This window comes from Callospermophilus lateralis, chromosome 3 (genome assembly GCF_048772815.1).
Source record: "Callospermophilus lateralis isolate mCalLat2 chromosome 3, mCalLat2.hap1, whole genome shotgun sequence".
Lineage (NCBI taxonomy): Eukaryota > Metazoa > Chordata > Mammalia > Rodentia > Sciuridae > Callospermophilus > Callospermophilus lateralis.
This window is the reverse complement of record NC_135307.1, coordinates 138,669,214-138,690,260: the sequence shown is the minus strand read 5'-3', so window position 1 is coordinate 138,690,260 and position 21,047 is coordinate 138,669,214. Positions and strand designations below refer to the sequence as shown.

The following is a 21,047-nucleotide window of genomic DNA, read 5'->3' as shown; positions in this document are numbered from 1 at the left end:
ATAATCTTCAGGTTGATTACCTGGAGACTTTCCTTCATGAGATTCCTTTTATATTTCTGAATACAGAGAGGATTGGTATTCTTTTCCTCCATATTCATCTTTTCCTTTTTATTGACTTACAATTCTTTCCCAAAGGGGAATTCTAGCTCTCAGGCCTTAAACTCCAAGTATGCAGAGAATACCAAAGATGAGGATCTGACTGGGTCTTTTCCATTATAGGCCTTTGCCATTCACTCACCTGATTAGTCACAGAAGGGAGTCCTACCCTTGCAACTAATTTTCACACCCAGCCGCTCATCCTTCTGTGTTTTTCAGTGGGACTAAAAAGCCAAGAAGTCTCTGCAAGCAGTTGGTTCCCCTAGACCGATGGGAGACTTCTACAATAGGATGACTGTAATATCTAGTCAATTAACTAACCCCCACCGCAGCACTGTATAGTATACTCTCCCATGCCATAACCCCTTTATTTTACATACAAAGAACCTGAGAATGGGAGATATTTGTCCTATATCCAATAGTTCAAAACCCCAAACCCAGTAATTCCTCTTCTTTCTAATTCACAGTCTGTAGATTTGAGATGATTTTAGAGCTCTTATTGGGGGATTTCTAGGGCTACCGAGAACACTTCATTCACCTTTCTGTTAAGCTTATAGAAGCAAGCTGGTTTTGAAGAGAGGGAAGCACACAGGGGGTTCTGATCTGTGCAAAGTGTGGAGCCCTCCCTGCTCCAGGGTGGTTAGTGCGGAGAGAAGGCTGGCACCTTATTTTGTAAACAAGCTCTCTGAGTATTTGGCAGAATGCCTCCAGCAGTAGTGGCAGATATGATACATGTCAGCAGGAAGACTTGTCAGTTGTTCTTACCACCTCTTTTTCAGCCAGGAGCTTACATCTGGAGGTGGTTTCACGGGGGAGGGAAGGGAAGGGGAGCCAGAAGAGAGCTGATTTTAGATCGACTCTGCCTCTTGGAAGCTGTGCAACTCTGGGCAAGGTATACAAATTTACTGAACCTCTGGCTTGCTGTTCATAAAATGGGCATAATTATATTCCTTTGCAGAGTTTTTGCCAGGATTAAATGAGACACCATTTGTGGAGGGTTCTCAAAAAAACAAAAAAACAAAAACTGGGTTCCCTTCCTGTTACTTAGGACAAAAATATCCAAATCTCAAACTGTATAGGTGCAAATCTGTGGCAGAAAACCCTTCAAGCTAAGTTTCTGTAAAACCCTAACTCGAAAGAATACTCCACATCCTCAGTCAATTTTGGAGCATTATCAGGTGCCTCTAGAAGTAAGACCTAGTGTCCCTTTGTGTGTTGATCATCTTCTGATATGTTCTTGGTTACCTAAGGAATGGGGAGTGAGGTGATGATGGTATAGAATTTGGGTAGAAATTGTAATTGTTTTGGAAGAATGTTCTCCTCTCTGGACTCTGAAAGAGCAGTTCTCCCCTCATTGATAGGGAACAGACGACCCTTTGTTAGGTCAATGAAGGTGACTTAGGAACAAAGCACCTAGCAGCCCCACGCAAAAGAAACACCAATCAGGTACTGAGGGAACCGCCTGTCGATCCGTGGGGTCTCCTGGCCAATCCTGGATCTCAACCAGTTCCCCGGACCAACTCCAGTGGGACAAAGGACTCTAAAAATCCCTTTTCCTGTCCCAAGCCCTCCCTTCCTGCCTTAAGCCCCATAAAACTCCAATTCAGTCCCCACGCGGCTTCTCCTGTCTGCTCTGTTGGTCTGACTGAGATTCCACTCCAGGGGGAACTATATAAAGCCAAGCCTCCTTCAGTGGCCTTTTAAAATCTGCCTCCTTTTTGGTTCTGGTCATTGCCTGACCTTACACCCTGGAATTAAGGGAATAATTCTATAAACTGGGCCCAGGGTGCTGACCCCCACATGCTTTCTGTCAGAAAGCAATTTATCTGCAACCCTGTCTGATTTAAGTCAATAAGATACGTGTTATATTCCTCAGCAAACAACGTTATTTGCAGGAGAAACATAGACCTGAAATGCTGATAAGAACACAAGTTACCTTAGCAGGGAAGAGCAGGCACTTTTGTGACCTTTACATGAGTCAGAGATAAGGATATTTCCCCCTAACCATAAAATCTGAAAGAACAGGTTCCAATTAGAACTGGCCAGCATGGGCCAACGTGACTTGAAGTTGTCAGTCAATGCCATCCTGCTGTCAGTCAAAAGTTGAGAGGTGGACCTTGGCAGGACTCTCGGGTAACTTTCCTGGGATCTCCAGTAGGGCAGGAGGGACACACTGACCTCCTGAGAGGACTCACGCTCTGTTGAGAATGTTCCCTTCTCCCTTCCCTTCTAATAAACTGGAACGATCACAAGAACCAGTAGAAAGGACAGCCATGGCTGCTTCAGCTCCACGGCAGACCCTTGCCTGTACCATCCCATTCTCTTGCTGGGCAGGGACTTGTGGACAACGCAGACAGCCACCAGGTCCCCAGCTTGGGGGCATGGTGCGGTGGGAAGATAGGTGTAGGCTCACTGCTGTTCCTTGCTATTATGGAGAATATTAAAAGGATTAAATCTTACTTCCTATTACACTCTGGCTCAAATTATAGCTATATATATTTCAATGCAAAAATTGCAGCACTGTTTAAGGAAATTGTCTCTGTTTTCCAGAAATCTATTAACAGAGATTAAACATCTGGGCCCCATAGCTTGGCTGTTTAATTCACTCTCAAGGTTGAAAAGGCAGGGCCCTATTTATATTCTTTGGTCTACACTTAAAAGGTGAACTGAAAGGCTTTTGTAAGGGAAATAAATCCACCCTTTATAGGACAAAGGGAAGCTGCAAATGACTGCCATTTACATTTAAAAAGATAACCATTCCTCTCCAGCTTACCAGCCAAGACTTGAATTCTGCCATGGAATCTACTTAACTCGGTGGAATTACTCTTACATCCAGTACCAGCCAGAGAGGAATATGGAAAGGTGTACTCTCCTGAAAAGATGGATGAGTTTCTCTGCTTCAGCAATGCCAAGAAAGAGATCGGACTGTTGACATCAGCAAGCATCTTCCAGGGACACCTGACATTCACTTTTCTTAAACTGGCAAAGTCAGGATTTGCTGTGTGTTCTAATTTCATTCCTGGGACCTTTGTTAAAGCCACTTAAAATGCCTGCATAGGGGTCGCTAGGTGAGGCCAAAGCAGCAGGAAGCACTTAAGAGTCTGGTGCCTACCTAATGTTTGCAGATTAAACAGATCAGTGAATGGTGAATGAAAGGGAGCTTCCATGCATGCCAACAATGTGTCCTGCTCCCCTTCACCTGGGATTCCTGGGTGAGCCATGCTTTCCTAGGAACATTTAAATGTGCTTAGTTCTCCACTTTTTTCTCTATTCACGTAGGAGCTCAACAAAGGCTTGTGTGACAGCAGGAGTTTCCAAGACACACTTCCCCAGGGTAATTCATGAATGTGGACAAAACCCCTGGACAATCTACTCAGGAATGATACCTTCATATGGAGTTGCACCTCATGGGTGACCTTCCCAGCGCTGTTTGCAGGCATTGGCGGATAGAGGCTGTGTGCTGAGCCCCGCCAGTTCCTCTCAAAACCCCCAGAGAGGCTTGATTAACTGCATCTGTTATCTCGGTCTATTAAAGACTTCCCCATAGACCCACTCGCAGGGCTCAAAACCTCAGCTTCATCTGAGCCTCTGCAGCAGCTTTTTCACTAAGATCTTATGGGGACAGAGGAAGGAGGTTCAAGAGCTGCTGTCTGTCTCTATGGCTCTCACTGGTCTCTGTCTTTCCATCCCCCTGCTCTAGCCTTGATCAGCATCTTCTTACCTCAGTGCTTCTGATTAGTTGTCCTGGATCCTGCCAAACCACCTACTCTCAGGCTGATGTCCCTAAATCAGAATTCCAAATGCATATCCAGTCTTCCATCAGAGACCCTCCTTTGTGCCACCCTGATAACTACTTGGCTGAGTAAAATCTTTTCCTTTGAAGCTCGGGGTTCTCTAACTTTTCCAACCTTATGTCTTCCCTACCCCGACTTCATTGGCCTACCTGAGGCCCTCACGGAAGGATGCTGCTCCTGCTTATTTTCACTACCCTGGCAGCACCTTGGATATGGATGGATCTTAGTGAAGTTTCCATTAAATTGTCATGGCTGTCACATCATGTCAAGGAGCAAGTCCCCCCTGCCCCCCACTCCCAGTGCTGGGGATAAATGCAGGCAAGCACTCTGAGCTACATCCCCAGGGCCAAGAGCAAGATTCTTAAGCAGATCTCTGAGCAAATGGCTGGACCACAACCCTCAAAGCAGGGACCAGGCCGTTTGCAACAGGATGGTAAAGGAGGACCACAACTACTGCAGGATTCTATGGATTATTGTGTTTTTTTTTTCTTTTCTAAATTTACTGTAATTTCTCCAGCTCAGTGGCCTCCTCCCCTACACCAAGCTTGTCCAAGCACATGGAATTCTACATTTTGGACTTTAACAACTTGCCCTTGACATCAAGGCTATTCACCCCTGTTCCTCTTTGGATCGCCATGCCCTGGGCTTTGGCATCTCTCAGAACTGCTCTACCTTTTTAATCTCAAAGCCAGACATCAAAGATTTGGCCACAGCTTCCATTATTCACTAGGACTGGCTAATGCAGTTCATTTCTTTGTCTTTCCTACTTCCACCTGTCTTTACCTCTTCCTTATTCAGCCCAGTATCATGGTCAGTCACTTCAGCCTCAGTTTGATTATCATGCTTGATTTCTTTGCTCCGTTGATATCACCTCTACTTCAGGGCTACTGGGGAAATTCTCAGTGCACACCTACCGATGCTACTATAGTTTCTGCCCTTTCTATCAACTCATTTCCAAGGGGAAACCAATGTCACCTTCACTTCTAGGTCCTGTCCTCTTTCATTATACTGACCACGGCCAAGTGTCTGGCATTGCTGACCCCTCTTCCACCCTGACCCACTGAGGGGTGTACCTGTACAGCATGATAGCCATTGGACACATGTGGTTACTTAAATGAAAATTTAATAAAAATCACTACATCTGGCTCACAGAAGCCGTTCTTCAAGCACTCAATAGCCACATGTGGCTAGAAAGTTATATTAGACAATGCTGGCCACTCCCAAATTGCTCCTCATCTTTCTGTCTCAATAAATCCCCATTCACAGCATCATCTAAGCCATTTCTTAGGACTTGTCACTGTGGGTGCCTCTCTCCCACATACTCAGTTTTATATTTGGAATTCAAGGGAGATTGGTTCCAAAGCCCCCATGGATGGAAAATCTGTAGATTCTCAAGTCCCTTATATAAATGGCCTAGTATTTAAATAAAGCCTGTATACATCCTCCTGCATACTGTAAATTATCTCTGGATTACCTATAATACCTGACACAATGTAAATGCTGTGCCAATAGTCGTTGTTCTGTATTGCTTAGGGGAAAATGATCTGTATGCACATGTTTAGGACAGATTCAATTTCTTTAAAAAGCTTATAGTGACTGAACATGGAACTTGCAGATATGGAGGGTCAACTGTACTTCTGTTCAGAGAATAAGCCTCATTAATATTTCTCAACGCCACCCACCTTTCCCCACAAGCCTCCCTCAGCTGGTCTATTACACCAGCACCTGATTACTTAGTCCCCACTTGGCCTTTCTCATCAGGTTTTAATTCACCGCCATCTCCAATCTCTGCCCCCAACACTGGGCTTTCTTCAGCCTCCAAACATGCCGTGTCCTTGCTCACCCCCAGGGCCTTCATTGAAACCATCCTCTCCCCACTACCAGCTCATTTGCATAACTTTTAGGGTGGACATCACATCCTTTCCAAACCCACTGCCTGCATCCCGAGGCAAAGTTATGTGGCCTTTCCATGTGTGCCTGTCCTGTCAGTGCCAACTCCATCATGGATCTTGTCACTTCTGACTGTGATGTCCCCACTGTATCCCCATTACCCATGAGGGGCCAGCATAAAGGTTGGCAATGGCAGGGAATCTGATTTATTCCATTGGCCTTTCATTAATAATAATGGTGGTTAATCTTATTGGGTGCTACAAGAAATGAAATTAGGCCAAATGCCAAGACTTCTTGGCTAAGCCACTTTTAATTAAAGATGAAACTGTGTCATATCCTTTTGAAGCAGGGTTTTCCAAACTGATTTGTGACCCATAATGAGCAATAAAATCAATATAGTGGGTCATGACCAACATTTTAAAAGTGTGGACTAGAATAGAAAATATCAGAATGTATCTTACATATTGAAGGTATTTTTTGATGTAATTTTTGTTTCAGCTGCATCTATGCATATGTATGTGCGTACTGGGCCGAGGTGCAAAACTTATCTTGGGATTACGGTTGCAGAAGTTGAAAAACCTTCTAGGTAATGCCTAGTTGATTGTTCCTGGAGCAGATACACAAATGGTGAGACTGCTTTAGAGCAGCACAGGATGATCTTAACAGTACCACATTGCACATACCTAATCATTTTGAGTTTTGTCTTCACTTGTCCTATGATTTTCATTAACTTTCATGCATTTTCTTTTCATTTTGTGTTATCAAAATTATTCTGAAAGATATGTTGAGTCCTTAGCATCTACACACAGGGTAGGTTCCCCTTTCTCCTATCAGCCTGGGAGAGAGGACTCTTAAGGGCAAGGCTATGATCATTTACCTAGGGATGACCCAGGACCTTAGAATACAGTGTGTGCTCAATAAATGTTAGTTTGTTGTTGAATGTCTGTGGAATGGTTTCACCATTTTCAGAAGTGAGGGTTTCTAACCTGCTGGTATTATATATCTGTCATCATCTTGCCACCCACTCTTGTGGCTAGATAGGTAGGTAGATACAAAAGAAAATCAGTAGAGCTTTGTGTCATGGTTGAGTTTTGCAAGGTACTTGAACTTCCCAGAAAAGGCCCAAATGTTTTAGTTTGAATCAGGGCTGAACTTTATCTGGGGTATCTTCTTCATACCTATAAGATTTCTATTTTCCACGCAAAAGAAATAAGACAAAGATGACATTTGACAATGGTGGAGGAGTCTGAGGCCTTGTCTCAGGCATGCCAGAAATGATCATGACACTGGATTATTTGCCACAGACAAGAAAGGGAATGGAGGAGGTCCATATGCTGTGTATTTGGCATTGAACAGGGAGGACTTTATATTTTTAATAGATTTAAGAGTGATTTTTTTTCTTCTCCCATATATCATATAGGAGTTAGTCTCATTATAAAAGCAATATATATTCAAAAATTTAAGACAAATTTAGAAAATTATATATATATATATATATATATATATATATATATAATCTTATTACACAGAAGATACTGTTTTGATGTCACATACTTTGTAGAGTGTGCATCATAGACCTCTTTTTATCCCTTCCACATATCATGTGCCCTTTCTAAGTCTATATATAGTTTTCTTTTCCGAATCTTAAAGGGGAACATGAATCCCACTGGGATTATAGACCAAAACTGGTTTTACTAATTCCCTGCTGTTGGACATTTAGGCTGCTGCCAACTTTCCTCTGTTACAAACATTTTTATACACATTTCTCTAGGTCTTTGTGCTAATCCACGACTGAACAGTTGGAATGAGGAATTTATCATTTACTCAGTACATTTCCCCTTCTCCCCTCAGTTGCCATTAAGTTCATTTAAAAAGACTACTGCCCTATCATCAAGGAAAAAATAATTACCTCGATCTTGTTCTTGACAAAGGGATGTTTATAAAGCAACAGTGTGGTCTAACAGGATCAGGGCAGGCACAGCTGGGAGGTGGGTACTAGGCCGACTGGCCTACCTTTCCCTAGCCGCGCACAGTTCTCTGGGTCAATCACAAGCTCTTGTCTTGTTCATTTGTATTGAGGGAGTTAGACTTGATATTTCTTCTATCCAGACCAAATCTTGGAACACAGACCCCATAGCACCACTGTTGCATTTGCCTCATGCCAGAAACCCAAAGTAAATAAACCAAATTGGTTGGGAAAAATTTAAAGGATGCAAAGTTTCCATATGCTAGGTGTTGGGGGGCTTTACTCTCTCCCCTGGCTGGCAGCCCCATGAATGAAGCATTTCACAAGTTGTTCATAAGCTGTTTAATGAGGGTGCCAATTTGTGACATCAAATCTTTCTCCCCTTTGGTGACACTGCTTTTCCTCCTCATGCCAATTAGAATTCAGGGTGGCATAAAGACAAGTTGGTAGACGTGGAAACTCTGACACCCAGGGATTGCCTAAGTTTAAACTGGGAGCAAAAATTTCAGTTTCTTGTTTATTAATAATTAAACATTATAGAACTAAGGATAAGCCCAGGAAATGGGGCAATTTCACTGATATTTACTCACCTGGTAATAAGCATCCAATTAGTTACTGAGGGAAGAGAAGAGAGAGAATACATACCCAACAAACGGAGGAGGAGAAAAAGAACTCCTAGGGCGTAGGACTTGAGTTCAGGGCTGACTGTCCTACATAAAGAGATGAAGAGGGAGAAAAACGTTCTTATCACTCCTCCTTAATTACCAAGCCCACAGTCATTTGCTGCTGCTGCCCATCACACCCCTTCTTTAGACAATTACTAATCACTTTTTTTTTTAAATTCCCTGCCTAAATTCTAAAAAATGACTGCAATAGCTAAGTTTAGGAATTGAACAGTGTTTCTTTAATAATGGGCTAATCTTGTCATTTCAAAGGACTGAATGTATGTTTGGTCATAAAGTCTAACAATAGATTTAACCTTTGTTGAGGGGAGAAGCAACTTGAGTTGATAGAAGATACACATGTGGAAAACAACGGAGAAAAAATAATTCTTTATGCTTTACAAACCAGCTGGGACGATGAACACCTTTGTTATTCTCTGCTCATTTTGTGAAATCTATCAGAATATTTTGATATCCTGGATGGACCATTTTAGAAATAATGCATCTATATCACATGTCAGTACCTTTTAACTTGGGAAGGGACCTTCAAATAATCATTGTTCTGTTTTTTTTTTTTTTTTTAAATTGATTCTGGCTTTGGTTTACCCAGAATAGTCCCTTTGAACAATCTTCTTACACATTTTCTAGAACATTCTTAGCAAAATATTTTAAGGAGTTGAATGACAGTTGAGTTTTGGAAATGATGACTGATTCTAGATAGATGGAGCTACACGACCAATAACACAATCTCTTTTGTGTTCATTCAGTACATGCCTTCTCCCCATGAAGTCAAGGATGATTTGCATCTCTTCTCCCTATGAAGTCAAGGATGATTTGCATCTTGCTCATCACTGTGACCTCAGTCCTAGCTCTGTGTCCAGCACATGGCATGTGCTGGGTGAGTATGTAAGTTGGTGGATGGTTGTGCAGATGTCTTCAACTTATGACCTCAGGTAGCCCTACTGTGGCCTGGTGGTCATCATCATGACTCTCTAGGGGATGGAGAGGGAAGCACATGATTTTGGCTCTTGAAGGATTTGGCTAGGCAGAGTCATCCAGTGTGGATAGAAGACCCATGCAGTGCAAGGACAGCCTAATAGCTGGTTTTTTAGAAAATAAAAGTTAGGGACAAAGTTACCAACAGGCCATCCAGTACACAGGATGTTTAACTTGTCTATGGACTGAGTGGGTGTCATTCATTCAACAATTCAATAGCATCCATCTAATGACCTATCATTTGGGTTGGGCCTCAGATGTACATGTCTCTGGATTCTTGGCATGATAGGGCAAAAGTGACTATTTTTTTTTCTTTTTTTTTTTAATATTTATTTTCGGCAGACACAACATCTTTGTATGTGGTGCTGAGAACCGAACCCGGGCCGCACGCATGCTAGGCAAGCGCACTACTGCTTGAGCCACATCCCCAGCCCCAAAAGTGACTATTAATCAAGAAAAACTACATGTGTGCTATAGACTGACTGTTTTTCCCCAAATTCATTCTTTCAAAGGTAATCATCAAGGTTATAGTGGAGTCTTCAAGAGGTGATTAGTCCTGAGGGTGGAAACTTCATAAATGGGATTAATGCCCTTATAGAATAGATACCCCAGAGAGATCCCTTGTGAATTAGGAAGTAGGTCCTTACCAGTTACTCTACTGGTGCCTTGATCTTGAACTCCCTAGTCCTCCATAACTGTGAGAAATAAGTTTCTATTGTTTATAAACTATCATACTCTCCATGGTGTTTTGTTATAGAAACCTGGGAAAAACAAAGTGGTTTTTATAATCTTTTCCCCCATTTCTAATATGTTCAGGGAAAACTAAAAATGTGTGATTGTTGGGGAAATATATAAAAAAATTTATACTTTTTTAAATTATAAAGAATATGGTATAGGTAAGTAATCCCAAGGCAGTGAGACATGAATTTCTGGCTGATTAAGGCAGACAGCCATACAGTGTCGATGAGGAGATCAGTGTCTCTCTGGACAGAACACCTACTCTTTTAAATACGTTACAAAATCCAAGTTCCTCAATGTTATCGGCTCCATGGCTACAGTCTTAGCACGTTCATTTGAAGGTTTAACTTGAAAGACACATAAATAAAGGCAAATTCTCCTTATCAAGAAAACATGATGGTATAATGAGCTAGAATATTTATCACTTGAAATTTGATTTCCTTTTAGCTATCATGTCACTAGGAACAAAGTGAGCAAGGCGCTAAGATCTCTCATCATATCCTGTTGGGAAACTGGTTCCCATAAGAAATCATTTCTCATGCATTTAGCTATAAAGAAATGGAGGGTTCAGTCTGTTATTGAAAGTTCCAGGCAAGCCCAGGCATGCAGCCTTAGTGTCACAACTTAATGGCTGCTTAACCACACTCTGGTACTTCTATCTGTAAAGGGGGAATGCTAACAATACAATAAAACCAAAGTCCAGGGTTGGCACCCAGGAGGGGCCCAGTATATGTCATCTTTCTCCTTGCTCTGGGACATTATGAGCACTGTTCTCATGGGTATGCTTCTGCATGGCCTAAGAGCAAGCATTTTATTCTGGGCCAGGTAAAGGCTAAGGCACATCTGGACTGCAGCCCCGACTGCCTACCTGGAACATCTACAGTGGCAAACTGGACTGGGAAAGTGATGGAATGAAAAACTACCTTGGCCTTTTAACATGCAGGACATGTGCCTCTAAGCCTGGAGTTGAGAGGGGACAAGGCCCAGCCCAGGTCCTGGAGGCCATCTGTTGTTGATCTGTTTAAAGGGAATCAGATACTTCCTGCAAAACTCCATGAGCTGTTCATCAAGTTGAAATTTGGAAGTGATTGAGATTTCAACAGACTCTCCCTGTTTGATCAGCAGTCACTACCACCTAGCACCAGAGGCTGGGTTTTTGCAGGAAGTCATGGAGAGACAAGGGACCAGCTACTGCTACTGAAGTGGTAAGGGTCATTTTTTTCTGCATTGTGGTGCCTTTTGTGTGTGAATATCACAATATAACTTCATGAGAATTTCTAATGAAAAATAAACTACTCATAAGGCAGCCACCCTAAACCCATGCATGAGATCTGATGGATTTTGCCCATATGCATATTACATATAATCATCTTCCATATAGAGTTTTAAATTCAATGGTTCATTTCATAAACACTTTTCACATTCTTAAGAATTTTCATTATTCCGTCGAGTTGCAGTACCATAATTTAACTCACTATTTCAATTCAGGTATTTCTGCTATTATAGTTAACGTTGTAATAAAAGTCTGTCTGTATTGAGACTTTTTTTTCTTGTAGAGAGGTATTTTCTTGAGATAAATGGTGAAGGATGGGGGTAGGGTTTCTGCATAAAAGGTTCTGAATATTTTTATGGCTTCTAACTCACATTGCCATATTATTTTTTTGAAAGGACTGATGCTTTTCAATGTCACCAGCAATATGTGATTTTACTAGTTTGGCCACAGCCTTGCAAAGCACTGGGTATGAATTTTTAAAATATATTTTTTTCAAGCTTAGGAAGTATAAAATGGCAATTTGCTATTGTACCCTTGATGCTTCTGCAGTCTTAAGGCCTTGCTAATGACCTTTTAAGTAACATAAGTACTTTGTATAAATCCTCTTCTATGAAAATTCATAACAAAGACCAAAAAAAATGTGGTAGGCAGCACAAGATGAATGGAGAAGCCAGGCAAATCAGTTGATGAGGTACATCGACTCAGGTGCTTCCAAGTATTTCATTCTTACTTTCTTTCCAGCTCTTGGGAAGGCATTGGTTTGCTTATATAGCTGCATCTCACAAGGTGAGTGTTCCAGTGGCATCCTTTCCTCTGATTCAGGTGGATACTAGGGTTGGGTCAGTTCACTTCTAGATTCCACACACAAAGCTGGATGACTTTTCAAATGACAAATTCACTCAGAATATTGCTGAATGATTCACCTTTGAAGCACTTCGTCTGCTCCCAGGACGGGTCCTGAGTGACAGAATTCTGGATGACTTAGTATGGTACAAAAACCTGTTTGTACAAGAAAAGTGACTCCTTGCCTGTCACGAGCCCCTTGGCACAATTATCCCTCACATCTTTATGGCATTTGAGCACAGATGGTCTTGATGTGTCACACGCTTTTGCAGGAGGAAAGCTGGACCAGTGACCACCTCACCCCATAACAGATTATAAAACAGTCTAGGGGAAGATGTCATGCCCAGGGGTGTATGGCTGATCCGTGGCAGGGCTGGACATAGGGACTTGTTTAGTCTAACACCATTTTCCATTTACTCCAACACTGCTCTCTGGACAGATCAATGCAGATTCCTTTTCAGGGTCACCTGCACAAGCTCTTCCTGGGAAGACATGTGGTCTTCTCCATTGTGCCCTGCTGTCACTTCTTACTCTGAGGTCCCTATTGATCGACTGATTGCAATTATTCCTATTGGTCTATATTCCTTGCTGCGGCCCTATCTCATCTGGCTGTGAGACTCATATACATGAGTCCAAAAGTGTGACTCCCTCTGACCCCAGGTGCATGCCAGGTGGAGTGGGGATAGCCCATTAGCTCTCACATCCTCAGGGCTATTTCCACAGCTTACCTGATAAGGATGATGACTGAGGGTGTCTGGGCCATGGCACCAATCATGCTGCAGACGCACATCACACAGAGGAAGGTGAGGAAGGCCTCTTGGCACCCGGGACTGGGGCATTTTCCGGGAACCACGGTCGCATTCTCAGGGGGGATGGTGGTGAGGCACGCACAGCCTGTGAGATTCTGAAAAAGAAAGCATTTAGTGCCTTTTTTTTTTACCTGGGGGTATCTCCAGCTTCCAAATCCAAAGCCATCCATCAGCTAAAGCCGTCATGGCCTAATTATGCAGTCTGTGGCATTCCATTAATTAGGCCTGAATAAACGAGTCAGCTTTTTGAGGAGGCTGCAAAAACACATGCAAATAAAGGAATACTTATGGGGAGGAGAGCTGATTTTCCTGTCTCCGGTGTTTCATTTCCATTCTCAAGAATCCCTCAATAAACTGTACCATAGACAAACGTGTTCCCCCCAATACAATTAGAGAGGAAATTGCGTTTCCACAATATGATAAAACATTACCAAATTAACATTGCAATTACTTGCCAATTTGTCTTCTCTTTTATGCGGTTATAATTACACTGAAGTGTATTAAAAGAAGTAAATCAGGTAACCCACACATTGCTGCTGGTTCAGTGCCCAGTGTGGCACTTGGAACAAAGGATGTGCGCTGTCATGCACCAGAGGAGGGAGTTGATGGAAAAGTTCTCTGGTGGCTGAGAAAGCAAAGGGGGCTAAGAGATTCCAGGCAGCTTAGAGAGGCTCATGGGGAGCAGAGTGGAAGCCGAATGAGATACATTTATTAATATATGATCAGAGAGAAGAAAGAAAAGTGACCGCATTCCATTTGATCTTCCCGGTGATGCTGGCTCAGCCGCCCTGTTCCCAGCACAGCCTTTGCTCACGCTTTCTAGCTCACTTGAGGAATTTCTGATGGCAAAGGGAGGAGCAAGGGCTGCAAGAGGCCAAGCTGAGTGCCAAGCCAATTAAAGTTCAATAATAATAGTGCAGAGGCCTTTAATGAATACGGAGTGAAAACAGTCATAAATGATTCATGGATTCCCTTCCCAGGACTGATCGGCCTTCCAAGCACATGCCCAGGTAAATCCTCCTGAGGGTCAAACAAACCCTCTCTGGCTTTTATGGTTCTCCTCCTCTGCTCTTCTCCCCTACACCCATTCCTCCTCTCTTTCTAACCCCCTTCTTTCCACAGATAACGTGCAGAGAAAGTTTTTTTTTTTTTTTTTTTTTTTTTTTTAATCCCATGAAGCTATCTGTGATGACTTCAGGGGTACCTGTTCCCATCCCTGTCTGCCTGTGCCCCACATGGGGACTTTTATCTGCAGGGTAGAAATAGGGGAAGGCTTTGTGTGCTGGGACTGCATCCTTTCTCCTAAGTGGTCTACCAGAGCAGGCATCTTTGTGTAGCTGGTCCTATCTACAGACCTGAAGAATTTATGGTGATTCCCAGGTGCTGAAGTCTTGCCCCTCTCCCTCTTTCTCTTTGCCTAGAGACTTCCTAGATATTTTACAAAACCCAGTGCAGATACTACCTCTCTTTGAGAGGTCTCCTCTGGCTGAGCAGCTCCCTCCCCTTTGCATGGGAGTTTCTGAGCCCAGCCCAGCCCTCTTTGTCCATCCCTGAGTATAGAGGCCTTTACCTGCCTCCCAGAGGAAGTGAGAACTATGGGACAAGGAACTCCTCAGACAAGTCCCCTGTGCTTTTCAAGATTCTTTCCCCAGCTCAGTGCTGAGAAGTAGTAGAAAAAGCTCAGTAGATAGTTTTAGGATACACATGTTAAGAGAAAAACTGAGTCTTTCCTCTAAAATCAAGAACAAGATAAGGATATCCACTCTCTGCACTCTTACTCAATATGTTCTGGAAATTTGAGCCAGAGCAAGAGAGAAATAAAAAGGATATAAATAAGAAAGGAGGAAGTCAAATTATCCCTGTTTGCTACTGCTATGATTCTATACTTAGAAAACTCTAAAGACTCCACCAAAAGACTCAAAATTGGTAAATTTAGTAAACAGTAATATCCAATGTCAACTTACAAAAACCAGTAGCTAGCTAGCCCAGCATGGTAGCACACACCCAGAATCCCAGGGATTTGGGAGGCTGGGGCAGAAGCATTCAACTTCAGGGTCAGCCTCTGAAACTTAGAACCTATCTCAATATGAAAAATAGAAAAGGGATGGGAATGTGTTTCAGTGGTAGAGTCTCCCCGCTGGTTCCATCCCCAGTACCATTAAAAAAAAATTCAGGAGTTTTTCTGCTCACCAATAATGAATTTGCTGAGAAAGCAATCCCATTCACAGGTCTCAAAAAAAAAAAGAAGGAAGCAAAGACCTCTATCTACAATGACAATCATAAGAAACCGAAGACACTATATGGTGAAAGACCTCCCATGTTCATAAAGTGGAAGAATTAATATTGTTAAAATGGCCTTTCAGGGCTGGGGCTCAGTGGTAGAGTGCTTGCCTTCAAGTGTGAGGCACTGGGTTCCATCTTCAACACCACATAAAAATAAAAATATTGTGTCTACCTACAATTAAAAAATATTTTAAAAACATGGCATTTTACCCCAAGCAATCTATAGATTCAATGCAATTCCCATCAAAATACCAATCATATTTTTTTACAGAATGAGGAAAAAAATCCTATGGTTTACGCAGAAAGACAAGACTCTGAATAGCTACAACAACATGGAACAAAAAGAGCAATCCTATAGCCATCACAGCATCTGATTTCAAACCTACAGCAGAGCCACGGTAACCAAAATGGCATGGTATTAGCACACAGACCAACAGAACCAAATAGAGTACCCAGAATAAGTCCACACATCTATAGCCAATTGATTCCTGACCAAGGTGCCAAGTCAAAGAAAAGACAGCTTATTAAATGGTGCTGGAAAAACTGGATATCCACATGTGGAGGATTGAAACTGAACCTCTATCTCTCACCCCATTCAACTCAAAAAATGGATCTAAGACCTGAAACTTTGAAACTACTTGAAGAAAATGAGGGAAACACTTCAAGATATTGGCAGAGGCAACAATATCCTGAATAGTACTCCAGTAGCTAAGGAAACAAAAGCAAGAATCCATGAAGGTATTAAATGGATAGAACAAAGCAAACAAGCAACAGAATGAAGACACAACTATAGAATGGGAGAAAATCTTTGCCAGTTATTCATTTGACAGAAGATAGATATCAAGAATCTATAAAAGAACTCCAAAAACTTAACATCAAAGGAAAAAGTAATGCAATCCGAAATGGGCAAAAGATCTAAACATACACTTCTCAAAAGAAATACAAATGGCCAATAAATTTATGAGAAAATGCTCTATATCAGTAGTCAGGAAACTGCAAATCAAAAATACACTGAGGCTCTTATTTCATTCCTCACCCTAGTCAAATGAATAATCATATATATTATATATAATGCTGGCAAAGACATAGAGAAAAAGAAGTCCTTAGACACTGTTGGTGGGGACATAAATTAATATGGCCACTATGGAAAACAGTATGAAGGGTCCTCAAAAAAATGAAAAGTAGAACTATCCTCTGATCCAGCTATACCATTTTTGGATATGCACAGTAAGGAAATGAAGTCAGCATACAAAAAGACAACAGCATACCCGTGTTTATTACAAGCATTATTCACAACAGATAGGACATGGAATCAGCCCATCAACAGGTAACTGGATTAGAAAACAACAGATGAATGTATATATACTCAATGAAATATCACTCAGCCATAAAGAAAAATGGAAGCATGTCACTTGCAGTGAAGGGGATGGAACCAGAGGAAGAAAAAGTGAAATAAGCCAGATGCTGAATGACAAATATCACATGCTTTCATATGTGGAAACTTAAAAAAAACAAAACCAAAGATGACCTCAAGGTAGAAGAGGGCCTTTTAGGGAAGGGAAGAGAAGGGAAGGGGCTCGGGGGAAGGGGGGGGGAGGGGAAGAGAGGGGAGGGCAAAAGACAGTAGAAGGGAGGGTGAATGTGATCCATATAGTATGTATGTCAAGTCACAGTGAAACTTGTTAATTTATGTATGTATTAAAAATAATTTTAAAAGAATACGTCTGTGAATGAATTTACCTCTGCCTTTATCAGGAAGCAAGTATAACTTAAAATACTACCCCTCCCCCTCCCCAGGGGTAAGAACTAGAACCTGTCTCCACCAATGGCACAGCCAGGCTTTCCCAGCTGTTCAGACACATGGCTGCACTTTCTCATCCACCCTGCTCTCAGCTTACTCCAACTGGCTTCTGTCCCTGTACACATGAATCTGATCATGCTAAGTTCCCCACTGGGCTCCGTATCCTGGGACCCCACCACCCATTCCACCCTTGCTGGAACTCCACTCTCTCGTCTCCCAACCCTTCAACTTTTCCATTCTTCATCCATCCTTCTTGCTGGCACCTTCTCCCCTTCCCCATCCTAAACTGCTGGAGTCCCTCAGGGCCCTGGTCTGGCTTTTCCCCCTTCCCACCCTGCACCCTCTCCCTGGCCCTCCTTTAGGTGCTGTGCCATCTTTACCTGCTCAGGACTCCTGTGAACATAAGCTGCAGCCCAGATCCCTCCTAGGCCATTGGATATGTCCCTTCCTGACACTTGAGCATGAGGAGGTGTCGGGCTGGGTCTGTCTGTACTGTGCGTGTAGGACCACTCTCCCATGTAAGGCTGGGGACTATTCCCCACAGTTTCCTTTCCCACCTGAGGAGAGCTGGACAGGAGGGGGGAACAAGGCAAGATTTAGAAGGTAGGAGCTGCAGATCAGAATATGCCACCCCAGGAGATGCCTCTTTTAGCATCAGGATCATTTTGAACTGATTTTTGAGAAAAATGTAGACATAGAAGAAGCTCTGACAACAACAAAAAAAAATGACTGCTTTAGGAAAGAAATCCATCCCTTGATAGCCAAGGAAGATTGGTTTCCAGGACCCCTGCAGATACCAAAATATGAGGTTATATGAAACCTCTCTATATGTCCTCCCATATACTTTAAATCATCTCTAGGAAACTTATAATACCTAATACAACGTAAATGCTTTAAAGAACATGTTTTTAGTACATGTTTAGTACCAACACAGAATTTTCTCCAAATATGTTCTGTGGTTGGTTGAAGCTACTAATAGGGATGGAACTAGATGACACGAGGTCCTACTTTATAAAGGAGAGCTTGTGTTTTGTTTTTTCTGTTTTTAAATAAAGTTGGCCTTGAACTCCTGAGCTCAAGTGATTCTTCTGCCTTAGCCTCCCGAGCAGCTGAGATATAGGCGGATACCATTGCAGTGGTTTTGAAATCTCTACTGGGGAATCTCCTCTGTACCAGGAAGACAAAGATGACAAAGTCACCGGACTCTTCCATGGAGAAGGCATCAACCCACACCTGCACAAACGAAACTTCCCTCACTGACCACGCTCTTCCTGGCTCCCTCCCCATAACTGGCCTTGCCCATAGCTTTGTTTTAGTGGACAATGGAACTAAAGCCAAAATTCAAAGCCACGTCTTTTGAGATTCATTCATTTCCTGGATACCCAACCATAACCACGAGGTATATGTAAATCTATTCTATTCTTGTTAATCTGCCTTTGTCACAGACATCTGTCCTGGCTGAGAACTTTGAAGGCTGGAGAGAGGATCATTTTATCTCCTCTACAAAGTGAAACAGAGGCCACTACTCTACAAAGGCTGTGGGGTCAGGCACAGGGCTGGACAAAAGCGAAGGAGACCTGAAGGTACCAGTCTCTCCTGGCATGCCCTGCAGTGTACCAGTAGTCTCCATGCTCACCTCGAGCAAGCTGGTTCCCCAGATCTCTCCTGAGCAGCCCTTTCCAGTCCTGCTGAGTAGCCACATGGTTACAGCTTCCTGGGCTTTTTCACAAGCTCCAACTTGCCCACCTCTGCTAATTCATCTCACTTCTTCCAGATCCTAATCCCCCAGCTTCTCCAGGTTCACATAAACTCTAATTCCTTATTAAACCCTATCTTTCCATAGCATATGTGGATATTAGTTTCTTGGCCGAACTCTAACAGATACACATACCCCATTCACAAATCTCTTCCCACCCAGCAATCAGAGGCTACTGCAGCAATCAGGAGGGTTTGAACGAGGGCAGTATGTGAGGCATGCTTAGAATATGATAAATGACAGGAACTGATTATGTTCTGAGAACACCATGGGCTCAGATGGTTAGGTATGCACAGGGAGCAGACCCCTCTGGGCAGCTATAGTTGTGTTTGACCAAGTACTCAGGAGCTGGGTTCTGACTCAGCCTCTGAGGAGCACTAAGGGAATATGATGTAGGTGCTGGAACTCAGTGATTAAGCCCAAACTCTGAACAAACCACGTGACTGGTGAGCTCTGCTTGGCTTAACAAATAATGTGTAATTGGTACCTCCATACAGTCTAATTTGGTCCCATTACTAGGCTATGGCTCAATAACATCACATTTACCCAAAAAGGGGAAACTGCGTGATCCAAGAAGTGGAAAACCCCTTCTGAAATGGATCCACTCTGGATTTAGTCCAGGATCATGCCCCTAATGGAATTATATAAATGAGATGTCTTTATCTCTTGAGTATGGCTGGCACAATGATTGCACAGCCTTGTGTAGATGAGCTAAATGTAGCATTTAGCTGACTCCCATGAATGGAGTGAGGAAACAGCAGGGTTAAGCTGCCATGGGTTTGCAGCCAAGACTAAGGAGAGCAGAGCTGGGGAGGGGGTCTAAGCAAATCTGAGCAAGAACAGTGCTATGGTCTGTGTCCAATGCATGATTGTGTCCTTCCAAAATTTGTGTTGAAACCTAATCACCAAGGTGATGGAAGCTGGGAATGAGGCTTGTGGGAGGTGATCAGGTCACGGGGCAGAGCCCTCATAAATGGGATTTGTGCTCTTATAAAAGAAACCTGGAGAACTGCCTTTCCCCTTCCACCACATGAGGATGCAGTGAGAAGAACCAGGAAATGCGCCCACACTACATATTCAATCTGACAACGCCTGGATCTTGGAATTCCCAGCCTCCAGAACTGGGAGAAATAAGATCCTGTTGTTTGCAAGCCCCCCTTGCCCTAGTTTATAGTATTTTATAGTAGCCTGAATAGACAAAGACAAGCAAACCCAAAATCAACTACAGAAACGAGGCATCAGTTGGGTTAATTCCAGAAGAGAAGTTAGAGAACAGTATACGACCAGTGAAGACGTCTGCTGGTCGGTGTCAGACAAGAATATCTAAGAATCCAAAATGTTCCAAACTCTGAAATTTTTTGAGGGCTGATATGATGTCACAAGTGGAAAATTCCATATTTAACCTCAGGTGATGGGTTGCAGTCAAAACATGGGTGCACAGCAGTGTATTCAGCATCCCTCCCAGCCCTCTGCAGCTAAGATGTGTCTTTTTTGTTATGTATATTTTATTCATATCTCATTATGCATATACAAATATTCCAAAATCTGAAAAAAAATCCTAAATCCAAAATTTCCAAAAAAGGGCTTTCAAATAAGGGATACTTAACCTGTGATGAGAATTGTCTACTTGGTGTGTTGATGGGTCATTGAACGGGGGACAAAGATGGAAGGGAGAGTCATTTTCTCCTCCTTATACATTTTTGAAATTTTGAACCATGTAAATGCTTTATTAAAAAATTAAGGGGCTGGGGTTGTGGCTCAGCAATAGAGTACTTGCCTAGAACATCTGAGGTCCCGGGTACGATCCTCAGCACCACATAAAAATAAAATAAATAAAATAAAGGTATTGTGTCCCACTAAAAAATAAATATTAAAAAAAATAAAAATTCTGTAACACTAAAAAATGAAATCCATGAAAGAACAGCACGCCACTTAAAACTGTACTCATGTTCCACATCCAATCATTAATATAAATTGTGAAATGGCTCTATTCACATGCAATGATGGGGATAAATAATTACAAGACAGCTAGAGACCATAAATACAGAAAAATTATTCTCTGGAATATTGGATTTGTTTTCTATCGATGAAGGAAATTCGTAAGCACATTATTTTGACAGCTCATATTATAAGAACAAGA

The 21,047-nt window shown here is 42.4% G+C and overlaps 1 protein-coding gene across 2 annotated transcripts in view; it reads right to left on the bottom strand.

Moving 5' to 3' along the window:
* The window catches only part of Slco3a1 (solute carrier organic anion transporter family member 3A1), a 297,128-nt gene that overhangs the window by 11,757 nt on the left and 264,324 nt on the right, over positions 1–21,047 (bottom strand). For both annotated transcript variants that reach the window (XM_076851396.2, XM_076851395.2), the window contains exons 8-9: positions 12,987–13,162; positions 8,392–8,456 (exon numbers count right to left, since the gene is read on the bottom strand). In XM_076851396.2, coding sequence (XP_076707511.1) covers positions 8,392–8,456; positions 12,987–13,162 — 241 coding nt within the window. The remainder of the gene's footprint in view (positions 1–8,391; positions 8,457–12,986; positions 13,163–21,047) is intronic.